Raw genomic sequence first — 11,155 nt, 5'->3', positions numbered from 1 at the left:
CGCATGACTTTTATCATTTTTGGGGGCATTGACCTAATGTAGGCACCCCTTCCCCTAATTTTAGGGCAAATTTGAAAAAAATCGTTATGGTCATGTGACATATCGAATAGCACGTTTTCGAAGGTCCTGAACACGAATATGACCTTAGTTTTTTGATTTGACCACTTTCACGCCACCTAGGCCCCTTCTATAGGGGCAAAACTTCGAAAAAATGGACAAAATCGTGTGATATATCGAATGATATGTTTTTTGAGGGTCCTGAACACGAATATGACCTCATTTTTTCAGTTCGACTGTTTCTGTGTCTCTAATTGCTAAAAATTAGATTATAAATAAACCCCCTCTCGCTTTCTTTTTCTGAAAAACTTTGGGTGGGTAGTTAAGGAAAAAATTGAGCGAAATCGAAAAAATTAACTTCAATGATCGCATTTTTTTTTTTTTTTTTGGTCGAGTTGATATGGAATGACCCAAAGAAATGAATTTGAATCACATTTTAATTTTTACGAGGGAAAATATCGTCAAGTTTTTACGATTTTGAAATTATTTTCAGTACACCGTGTAAAGTTGGAAGAAAATAGACGTTAAAATTATTATTGTACTAGTCTTACAAATTGAACACATTTTATCCATTTTCATCCCTTCTCCTTTCATTTTTTTTACCCACATCGAAAAAACCACCCATCGTGAAGAATTATCAGTGATACACACTGAATATTTAATTGGATTCAATAATCGAGAAATACCACGAATAACTTTCATTTTAAAACGAAATTAGCCTATCGATTCGATATTTCGTATCGACAAAGAATGTTGGTAATTGAGCTGGTTTCATTATTTATTATTTTGTTATTATTTTACCTACCGATTTTTTTTTTTTTTTTGATCGTCTAAAATTCCCTGTAACTGTAACATATTATTCGGTGCCATATGTGAACGATTTTTACGTAGCTTATTTACGTATTTCTATTTTCAACCTGTAAAACCCAACTTACCTATACTTGCGAGGGATGAAGAAGGAAAGATACCCTGAGTCTGAGTTGACCTAAAATACGTATTTTTTTCTTCTTTTTTTAACCGTAAAATGTTACCACACATTTAACGCTGGTTTTTCGTACGTATATTTTAATTCTAATTTTATCATGTTCCCGTTTCGTGTAATTTTTTTTATTGGCGTTAAAATTAAGCTTATCGGTTTTTTAATGCTTTATTTTTTATTTACTCCGGTTTATAATGTTTTGTATTTTTTTATGGTATGGTGAGTGTGTCTGACGAGCGAGAAGATGTACATTGTTTCTCTTTTTTTTTTTTGAAATTTTTTTTAAAAAAAGGTGCGAGAAAAAAAGACCAAAGAGACACGTAAGCTATGATGGGTATCTCTACCTACCTATAAATCAGTTTTTTAAACTCATATCAACGTAACGAAATGATGAAGTGATATAAAATATTTATATCCCTTCACCCTCAGGCTTTTCTCACACATAAATGATGTAAATTGGACTTGAATGTGGTCCATCGTATACTGTACTTCCTTCAGCCGAACAGTATTCTTGATATTATAAAATGGATAATATCGCGGTGACCAGGTATTTAAAAGCTCTGGTTATCTGTGTAATATTTTAAATATACGACGATTAAGTACATATGAATGTGTATTTTATATAGTCCTTTTCCCATTATTTTTTTTCCCCTCTCTCTTCTCTCTCTTTTTCCTTTATGATGATCTTATATATGAAAATAGGAAATCATTTTTGAAAGGTTATTTTTATCGGCATTTGTATATATCGGTTATGTTTAATTTGGTTGTGCTCGTTCTTTTATTTATTTACCCCCTTTTTTTTTCATATTTTTTTTTTTTAAATATAGCGAAATGTAGAAGGTATATTAACTACATTTATATATTCGTACTTACTAAATATATATGAATTCTGTTGTGTTTTTTAAAATTGTGTTCATTTTTTACGAGAACCTATTCATACAAAGTAAGTAGTTTAGGTATTGAATGAGTCTGGAACTCTGGAATTGAAGGCAAACATCTAAATAATAATCAATGATTATCGTTGTCTTTAAGTAACCCCTTGCGGTTGAATCAAGCTTGACATTTCAATAGGGGAGGGAGAGGCACGTTAAATTTTTGGAAATTTTTTGGCCCCAAACCCCTTAGAACTGACCCCTCATATAAGCCTTATGGGAAGTTGAGGTGGTGGGAGCAGATGAAGTAAAATTGTTCCTCCATATTCTTAAACAAAAAAGGAAACTTAGGAAGCTTGGTTTTGGTTTTCAGGGCAGATGGATTGAAATTTATTCATGCTTCCGTCCCTTTTCTAGAGTTGAAGTAAATTTTGGAAAACTGCGAGAAAAAAATAATTTACTTACACTCGCAATTAATTTACTGGTAATTTTTGGTAAATTACTAGATTGTATATTATAATGTTTTTTCTTTTTTTTTTATAAACTAGTAACTTTTGGTTTTGGTAAATTTCTTGAACTTTTTATAGTTATTAAAGTGGACTTTTGAATAGGTACCTATTTACCAAATCTGACTGTTAATTACTTGAAAAAAAATTACTGAATTGCTAAGATGTGTGTCATTTTTTTGGGCCAGGGTTTTATCCAAAATTTTCATCACGCCGACCCCGCTGACTTTTGAAAAGAGAAAAAAAATGTTCAATTCTTTATAATTTCCTATACTTTTGAAAGTTTGGAAAAAATATGCGATTAAACATCCTCCTCGTCGTTATGTTAGGATGGGATTTTTAAAAAAAATGACCGATTTCTGGCGTTTTGATGTTACCTATGGGTATATCAAACTTTTAAAAACTTGAGGGAAAAAATAGATCAATTTACAATGATTGGAGCATTTATCTGATTTCACAATATCTGATCAGGTTTTTAAAAACTTGAAAAAAATTATCAATCTTTGAAATTTTTAAAAGTGGAACTTGAGATTCAAAATCTGACTTCTTATAAGAACTTGAAACAAAATTACTAAATTTCCAAGAAGCCCTACAAGAAGGTCAGTGACCCCAAGCGGGTAGACTAATGGGTCAATGACCTTAGAAGGTCAGACAATTTGCCAGACTGCCTTCAAAAGACAGACAGACAGGTCAATAACCTTCAGACGCCAGTCAGTACTCCAGACTGCCTTCGAAACACGAGCAGACAGGTCATTGACCTTTGGAAGCCGGCCATGCAAGGTCAATGAGCTCTGGAAGCCAGACAGGATGCCAAACTGCTTTCAAAGGCTAGACATACAAGTCACGAGGAAAAATGACCTTCAGAAGCCAGATGACCTTCAGAGTCTAGAAAGAGAGGTCAATGACCTTGGGGGTCAGACAATTTGCCACGCGGTTTTTAAAACACAGCCAGAGATATCAATGACATTAAGAGGTTAGTCGGACAGGTCAATGACCTTCCAATGCCAGACAAACATGTCAGAGTCTAGAAAGAGAGGTCAATGACCTTGGGGGTGGACAATTTTTCGGGATGGTTTCAAAAAGCAAGATCTATAGGTCAATGAACTTGAGTGGTCAGCCAGAGATGTCAATGACCTTGAGAGGTCAATGACCTTCAAATTCCAGACGTCCTTTGAAGTCTGGAAAGAGAGGTCAATGACCTTGGACCTTGTGGTTAGACAATTTTCCGGGGCGGTTTCAAAAGCAAGACCGATAGGTCAATGACCTTGAGAGGTCTGCCAGACAGGTCAATTACCTTCCAATGCCAGACGATATTTAAGTCTAGAAAGATAGGTCAATGACCTTTGGGGTCAGACAATTTGCCAGATGGTTTTTAAGAGCAAGACAGATAAGTCAATGACCTTATGAGGTCAGCCAGGCAGGTCAATGACCTTCGAAGGACAGACTGAAAGCCAAGCTGCTTTCAAAAGGCAGACAGACGGGTCAATGACCTCCAGAGGACAGACAGAACTCTACATAGCGAGAGCTCCTCTCATTTAAATCGGGCTATTTTTGAGCCTGAACCAGAGATTTAATGACGATATCTGACTAATTTGAGGACGTTGAACAAGAAAGTGGTGTTCATTTTGGATTTCAACTAGTACCTAGTTTGTGATATAGACGCAATTTCTCATAGAAGCAGCAACCCACGACTCAAATAGACCCCAGGTTCGGACTCGGCGACCTCGAGTTAGTCCAAAACGACCTCTTATTTGATTTTTTTGGAAATCATAAAAATCAAAAAAAAAAAAAATGCAAAAATAGAGATGATTCATACACATTAATTTTCTTGAAAGTAAAGACTAAAAAGAGCCTTTAGGATGACATAGTGAAATCGTCACTTTCTCCAATTTTACGAGACTTTACCCAAAATGTTAGTTTTGATGTAAAGCCATTCCCAAATTTTTTTTGATTTTATCCCCCCACCCCAACTCTAGAAATGTGCCCCTGCCCATACCTGCTTAAAATTGTTTTAATTTTAATTTTTGTTTTTTTTTGGGGGGGATTGGAAATTTTAAAAATTTGTAAAAACAAGGGAGCCATCTGCGACATTTTTTCAGAAATTTATTTATGCTCCAAGGTATAACAGATATTTTTTGTGGAGCTCAAAAATCGGTGCAACATGCTCAAAAAAAAAATTAAAATCTTGTAAAAAACGTTCATTTTTTGCCCAAAATTTTTGGGAAAAATGAAATTTCAACTTTCAAACATCGTTAAATTTTTCAATTTTGACTTGATGAAATTTTTTCCCTATTTTAGCTTATAAAACATATCAAAACCCCTTCTTGGACATCCGGTACCTAGCTACCTACACATAAATTTTTTGAAAGCAAATTTAATATACTCATCTACGCATAATGAGATAATTTTTAATCATATCCGATATCAGCTAATTAATCTATATCGCGTAGGTAAGTACTACTTTATTTGCACAGATAATACAGATAAGATGCTTAAAATCTCTTCGAAAGACTTTGCAATAGCCTACATAGGTATTATTTTGTAGACGTGGAAGAAAAAACTCTTTCTTGAATATGCGTGTCTTACAAATATAGTAGTCTATCCGTATTTTTTCCAATTTTTCATTTCTATGTAAAAGGCAGCCTCGGTTTCGGAATCAATAATTGAAAAGTTGAATTTCAATGGTCACCAGCGTAATCGTGTACCTATTATACATAATTACGTTGGTGACCATTAAAATTAAATTTTTCAACTGATTCGAAAACCAAGGCTGCTTTGTGAAAATGAAAACGTAGGAAAATAAAGTTCATCGATGTGATCCATCTACAGGATAACCATATAAAGCAAATAGAACCGCATGTGGTAGGCCTAATTTTATTGTTTTAAATTCAACTGCTTTATTTCACTTGATATTTTGTTTCATAATGTTGGTATAAATTCTAATTATTTTCAGCGGAGGAACATCTAGAGAGTATTCATGTTACACAGTACACTGTATTTGTATTCAGCGGTCTATTTGACATACCTATAGTCACAGAAAAGCAGAAAGTCTACGAAGTTGAAAAGGAGAGCGCCGAGCCAAAATCAAATTTGGAAACGTTAACGTTTCTAAAGTTGATTCATTGAGGTAACTCTGTAGTTTTGGAAACGATTTCAGTAAATTATTTCCAAAACTACAGACTCGTGAGTTACATCAATGAAGCTGAGAAACCTCATCATAAAACACCAGATGCTTATTATTACGTCCAAATCAGCTCCTCTTGGATAAAATGTGGATGAACTAGACGCTACCCGGATTTTAGCTGCTCAAATGTCCTCGTCTCCTGAAGAAATCCAAGGTGGTCACCTCAAGAGGTTTCATTGATCAATGCTAAGCTCAAATTTGTCGTAATAAAATTTGATTATTATTCCTCGTGTATTCGTAGCCTTTTCAAATTACAAATTAAATTGAAATTGTTCTTTTTTTCCTTTTTATTCAACATCAGTGTTTGTATGATCACGTTTCGTGTAAGTAGGTAATAATTACCTATTATTGGAATTTTAATGAATTAATTACTACGTGGAAATTTAATCCTACGATTTGAAAATACAGTTCGTCCAAGACTGATTTCGTACAAAATTCGTAAACAAGAACTTGAAAAAAAAATCACCAATCACAATTCCAACAAATAATAACCAAATAAAACAACTCGTAGATAAAAATCATACTATCTTCTATTTTATTTACACATCGGATTATACAATTTACGTAATTTCAATCAACATACGCTCCTTCATCATTGATGAAACATTAGTCTCATTTTTACAAGAAAAAAAGAAGAAAAAAAAATTACTAAAATAAAAGACGATGATCATTTCGTATAAAATGATAACAAAACAGTGAAATCTAGCTCATGATAATAGTATCCTTACAGGCGTAAAATTTTACAAAAATTTTCATAAAACGAACAATTATTAAAACGGATATAAATTAAAACAAGTCGAATTATTTTTTGCAGCGAGTAAGTCACCGTAAAATCCAAGGTCAAAAGAAAAAAATACACAACAGGAAGAAAACGAAACTAGTAAAATACAAGCTAGTACGTACGTACAATAGAGATACACAGTACACCCGTATGAAAAATTACCAAACGTTGGAAACAGTCACCCAAAAAATTTATCCCTTTTCAAAATACGTATTAATTGAATAGAGCTTTTTTGATCAACGAAGTATCCGGTTCTATCGATGATTTTGTACTGACTGGAGGTAGCCTAAAAGCAAAACACGTCGTTAAATGGCGAACTTGATTCATCTCGTGCTTCAGTCATCATGATCATCATCATCGTGAAGGTACCTCGAATGACGTTTCTTATTCGGAGATTCGGAAGTGTTGGTGATTAACGTACATTTCATGGGTAAACCGTCTAGTTGGCGATTATGGTAGATTTCCACCGCATTCTCGGCGTCTTTTTGATGCTTATAAGCCACCTCAGCCGTACCGTTTCTCATTCTCGTGTAGACTAAATCGCCGATATCTTCGAAGAGTTCCTGAAACAATTCGAAGCATTATTTTAAGTCGGAATTTCGATAATAAACGAGCGAACGAGTCGAGTTGTATTATTCGCTACCTTTATATCTTCGGTGGTGACTTTTTCGTGTAAATTAGATATCATAATTCGATAGTAATTCGGTTCTCGAGACGGATAACCTGTATCTCTGGATAAATAATTGGAATCTCTGGACGAATAACTAGAATCTCGAGGTGGATAACTGGAATCTCTAGATGAGTAGTTGGAATCTCGAGGCGGGTAATTGTTGTCTCGAGACGAGTAATTATTATCCCTAGGTGGATAATTGTTATCCCGAGAAGAGTAATTGTTGTCTCTGGACGAATAATTAGATTCTCGAGCGGAATAAGATGATTTTGAAGGTGGCGGAAGCCGCATATCGTCGATCGGGCTGAAATAACAGACGAATTATAAAATTGAAATAAAATGTGATCACATAAACAACCATGAGTTGACAAGGTTCACCTGTTGTACATACCTTTGACGCATCGGTGACGATCTCTGGCGAACAGGAGGTGATCTCTGACGTATAGGGGGTGACCTCTGGCGTATAGGAGATGATCTCTGGCGTACAGGAGATGAAAGTCTGGATGAGTAATTCCTTCTTAACGAAGGCGAAGCTTTGATATTGGTGATTGTTCGCGTCAGTTCCTACGAAATCACATCGATCGTCAATTTTCAAACCGTTGTAAAACAATTATTCGGAATATTGAAACGAAACCTACATTAAATGGTACACTATTTCGCTCGTAGTACTCCTGCTCTTCCGGCTCAGCGTCTAGATCACGATAACCCATCAAAGTAGGAGGAAAACGTTTCCTATCCACAGGATTGCTTATGGTTCTTCTTAGAGTAAACTTTTCCGTCCAGTTTGATCGAGCGATCGCTGCATGAAAAACCAACAAAACTTTAAAAATTATCGCAAACGACTCGAAATAACGAATAAATCAACACTCACGTTCGTTCTCCAAACTCATCATATCGTCATCCTCGTATTCGACACGTATTCCATTATCTCTAGCCATATTAGGATTAATTCTACGATGAATGATACCATTAGGAGCTAAACTCGTCACAGCTGCGCCTCTCGAAACTAAATTGCTACGTAGTGGAAGAGCACGAGGAGGAGGTGTTCTTTGCTATAAACCAAAATAACGGAAAATTACTCGACTGAAAATCACTACTCGATATCTCGATAAGATCTCCAGCCTAAATTCACCTTCTGCCTACGAGCTTCGATTTTCAAACGTGCGTCTTTCAACAACGGGCTTCTCGTATTCTCTACGCTTCTTCTACGTAACTTCTTTTTATTTTGGATGATTTTCATACGAGCATCTGGTACATCGATGATTTTCCTCTTCTTTAACTTCGCTTTGAATGCGGGCTGATTTTGCTTGAACGCCGGCGGTGGCGTTTGCTTCTTTTTGTTACTCGTCCGCACTGCCGGTTTGGCATTTTTATTCTTCCAGTTCTTGTTCCTAGAAGAAGGTTTATACAACGATGAGGATATATGATATGTATAGCACGTGTTTGTGGATGCTTTGACTATGTTTGGCCGCTGATATTGGATTAAATTAGGGTGAAATACCGGTGAAAAATGTGATAAATATGTACCTGGATTTTAGGCCTATTTTCGATTTGTTTTTCTTGATTATATCGTCTAAACTGGCGTTGTAATCCATCTTGAAACGTCTACCGGATTGCTGGCATACGAAAGGCGACTCCAACGAAGTAATAAATTAATAATTAGACTAAAATTATTAAAATCTGCGATTAATTTGGCACTTTTGAAACAAACAACAAAAATTCCTTTGGAAAATCTTCAACGCTCAAAGCGGACATAACATGGCGGCCTTGCGCGTTTGGTTGAAATTAGTTGCGAGTGTTGTCGGTAAGGGCGCTCGTATCGATAATTTTTTTCTCTTGGGAACTGTAACAGTAACGTAACCAAATGGAAACATTTATTATTTTTAATTTTAATTTTTATTATTTATATTTATTTGATTTTTTTTTTTTTTTGATTTTGATTTGATTTTATTATTCACTCAACTGTCAACTTAGTCAACTATATGTTTAGCTCAAGAAAAATGAAAAATAAAAAAATGAAAAATTTCAAAAATTCCTACATTCCTGAATTTTTTTCATCATTTTATTTTAATTTTCAGCAGTAGTAGCAAAATTCAAAATTTAAACGATCAAAGACTTCAGTGCAAAGTGCAAGATTTGATTCTGTGGGCAAAACAAATTTTTTTTACAATTTTCATAAAAAAGCAAAATGCAGAAATACCTAAGTACTTTTTATAGTTTTTATACAATTTTGTAAAAAATATAAATTTGTAATTTTGATTTTTGGGCAAAGAATGAAAGAAATTATATTTTTGCATTTTTTACAACAAAACAGGAGATAAGAGAAGCCTGAGAAGGACTTGATTTTACTCTGGAATTTTTTTTCTAATATTTCACTCAATTTCAGTTTCAAGTAGAAGAGAGGAAGAGCTGAAAGGGAGCGGGGAGGAAGGGATGGCGGAACTGAAAGAGGAGGGTTGGATAATTATTTAATTTATGAATTTGAATTAAGGTGCACTTGAGTCGACCAAGTCGACTTGAATACATTCAATTCAATAAAGGCTTTTTTGCATTTTGGCCAAAACATTTTTCAATTCAGGAAGAGCAGGGAGGCCGGAGGGACTTTTTTGCAGTTTTGGCAAGAAACAGTACTTTTTGCAATTTTGCCCAAAAAGCAAAAAATTACTCTAACAATTTTTTCAAAAATTTTTGCAAAAAACTGAAAATCAAAACTTTGGGTCTTTGACTTTTGAGCAAATTTTAGTTGAAAACAAATTTGAGCAATTTTTAAAGAGCGAGGACTTTGCAATTTTGATTCAAAAAATAACTTTATTTATTTGAATTTTGAATTAAAATTCAGCCATTTTCAAATCAAGCCTTTATGCATTTTTGCCAAAAAAATTACATTTTGGCAAAAAATCGAGCGTTTTTGCATTGTTTGCAAAAAAGTAGAACTTATTAGTTTCTATTAAAAATTATTGTTTAAAAGACTTTTTTTTTAAATTTTCATTTAAAAAAGCAAAAATTTTTGCAAATATGGCAAAAAATTGTTTTTTTTTGCAATTTTTACTGGAAGGAAGATATTTTTGCAATTTTGATAGAAAATAAAGAACTTGATTCAGAAATCTGTTTTAAATGTTCAAAGTGGGGAAGTAAAAAGGAAGGGGGGAGGGAGGGAGGGAGGGATGGAATGTGAAAGGGAAAAAGGGGGGTTTTTTCATAAGATTTATTTAAATTAAAACTGATCTGACAATCAAAAATGACTTTTTGGAACTTCTGTCAAACAGTTTTTCATTTGTAGCAAAAAAGGAGCACTTTTTTTTGAAATTTTAATAAAAATGAAGAACTTGGGTCCAAAATTTATTAAAATATTCAAAAGTGAGAGAAGAGAGTCGGATCAAGATTTGATTTGAATTAAAATTCACTTGTTTTCATGCATTTTGGCCAAAAAATTTCAATTTCTGTCAAAAAAAGCAGGACTTTTCTTCGCAATTTTGGCCAAAAAAAAACAAACAGATGAACTTTACACTGGAATTAATGTTTTCAAATGTTTCAAGAGGGTGATAGTGGGAGGGGGAGGGAAGGGAAGAAGAGGGTTGAGTCAAGATTGATTTAAATTAAAATTTATCCATTCTCAAAGAGGACATTTTTACGTTTTCACCAAAACACAGCATTTCTTCAAATAGCAATAGAAGTCAGAAATTGCACAAAAACAACAGTTTTTTTGGGGTAATTTTGGCAAAAAAATAAAGTTCTAGCAATTTTGGTAAAAAAAAACATAGGATTTTTTTTGAAAATTCTCACAAAAACCTAAAATTACTTAATTTATTTTCCAAAAACACTTTTCCAAATTTTGAACAAAAAACAATTTTTTTTCAATTTTAGCAAAAAAATTTCCCAAAAATTAAATAAAAAAGCAAAACAGATTTTTATTAGTAATTTTGTCCAAAAACAAAACTTTAGGCAATTTTGATTAACAAATTGGGTTTTTATGATAATTTTGACCAAAAATCTGTTTCGAAGCAAGAAATTTTTTCAAATATTTCAAATTACAATTTGATGGGAGAAGCGTAAGGTAAGGTAAGAGTTGCATCAAAATTTTAAACATGACTATGTTCTCTTTAAAA

The 11,155-nt window shown here is 33.6% G+C and overlaps 1 protein-coding gene and 1 long non-coding RNA gene across 2 annotated transcripts; one reads left to right on the top strand and one right to left on the bottom strand.

Moving 5' to 3' along the window:
* Positions 1 to 4,802: 4,802 nt before the first annotated feature.
* On the top strand, positions 4,803 to 5,867 carry LOC135833254 (uncharacterized). Its single transcript, XR_010556429.1, has 2 exons — positions 4,803 to 5,276; positions 5,368 to 5,867. It is a non-coding gene; the product is annotated as an uncharacterized LOC135833254 (long non-coding RNA).
* A 243-nt stretch (positions 5,868 to 6,110) lies between these two features.
* On the bottom strand, positions 6,111 to 8,796 carry LOC135833244 (serine/arginine repetitive matrix protein 1-like). The gene is made up of 8 exons (XM_065346953.1): positions 8,577 to 8,796; positions 8,182 to 8,440; positions 7,921 to 8,101; positions 7,688 to 7,848; positions 7,441 to 7,613; positions 7,023 to 7,353; positions 6,749 to 6,942; positions 6,111 to 6,665 (listed from the first exon to the last, which is right to left on the bottom strand). Exons 1-8 carry the CDS (start codon positions 8,642 to 8,644, stop codon positions 6,593 to 6,595), a joined length of 1,440 nt encoding a protein of 479 aa, XP_065203025.1. The 5' UTR covers positions 8,645 to 8,796; the 3' UTR covers positions 6,111 to 6,592.
* Positions 8,797 to 11,155: the final 2,359 nt, after the last annotated feature.

This window comes from Planococcus citri, chromosome 1 (genome assembly GCF_950023065.1).
Source record: "Planococcus citri chromosome 1, ihPlaCitr1.1, whole genome shotgun sequence".
Classification (NCBI taxonomy): Eukaryota; Metazoa; Arthropoda; class Insecta; order Hemiptera; family Pseudococcidae; genus Planococcus; species Planococcus citri.
Note: the sequence above shows the minus strand (reverse complement) of the source record. Positions and strands in the feature narration are given on the sequence as shown.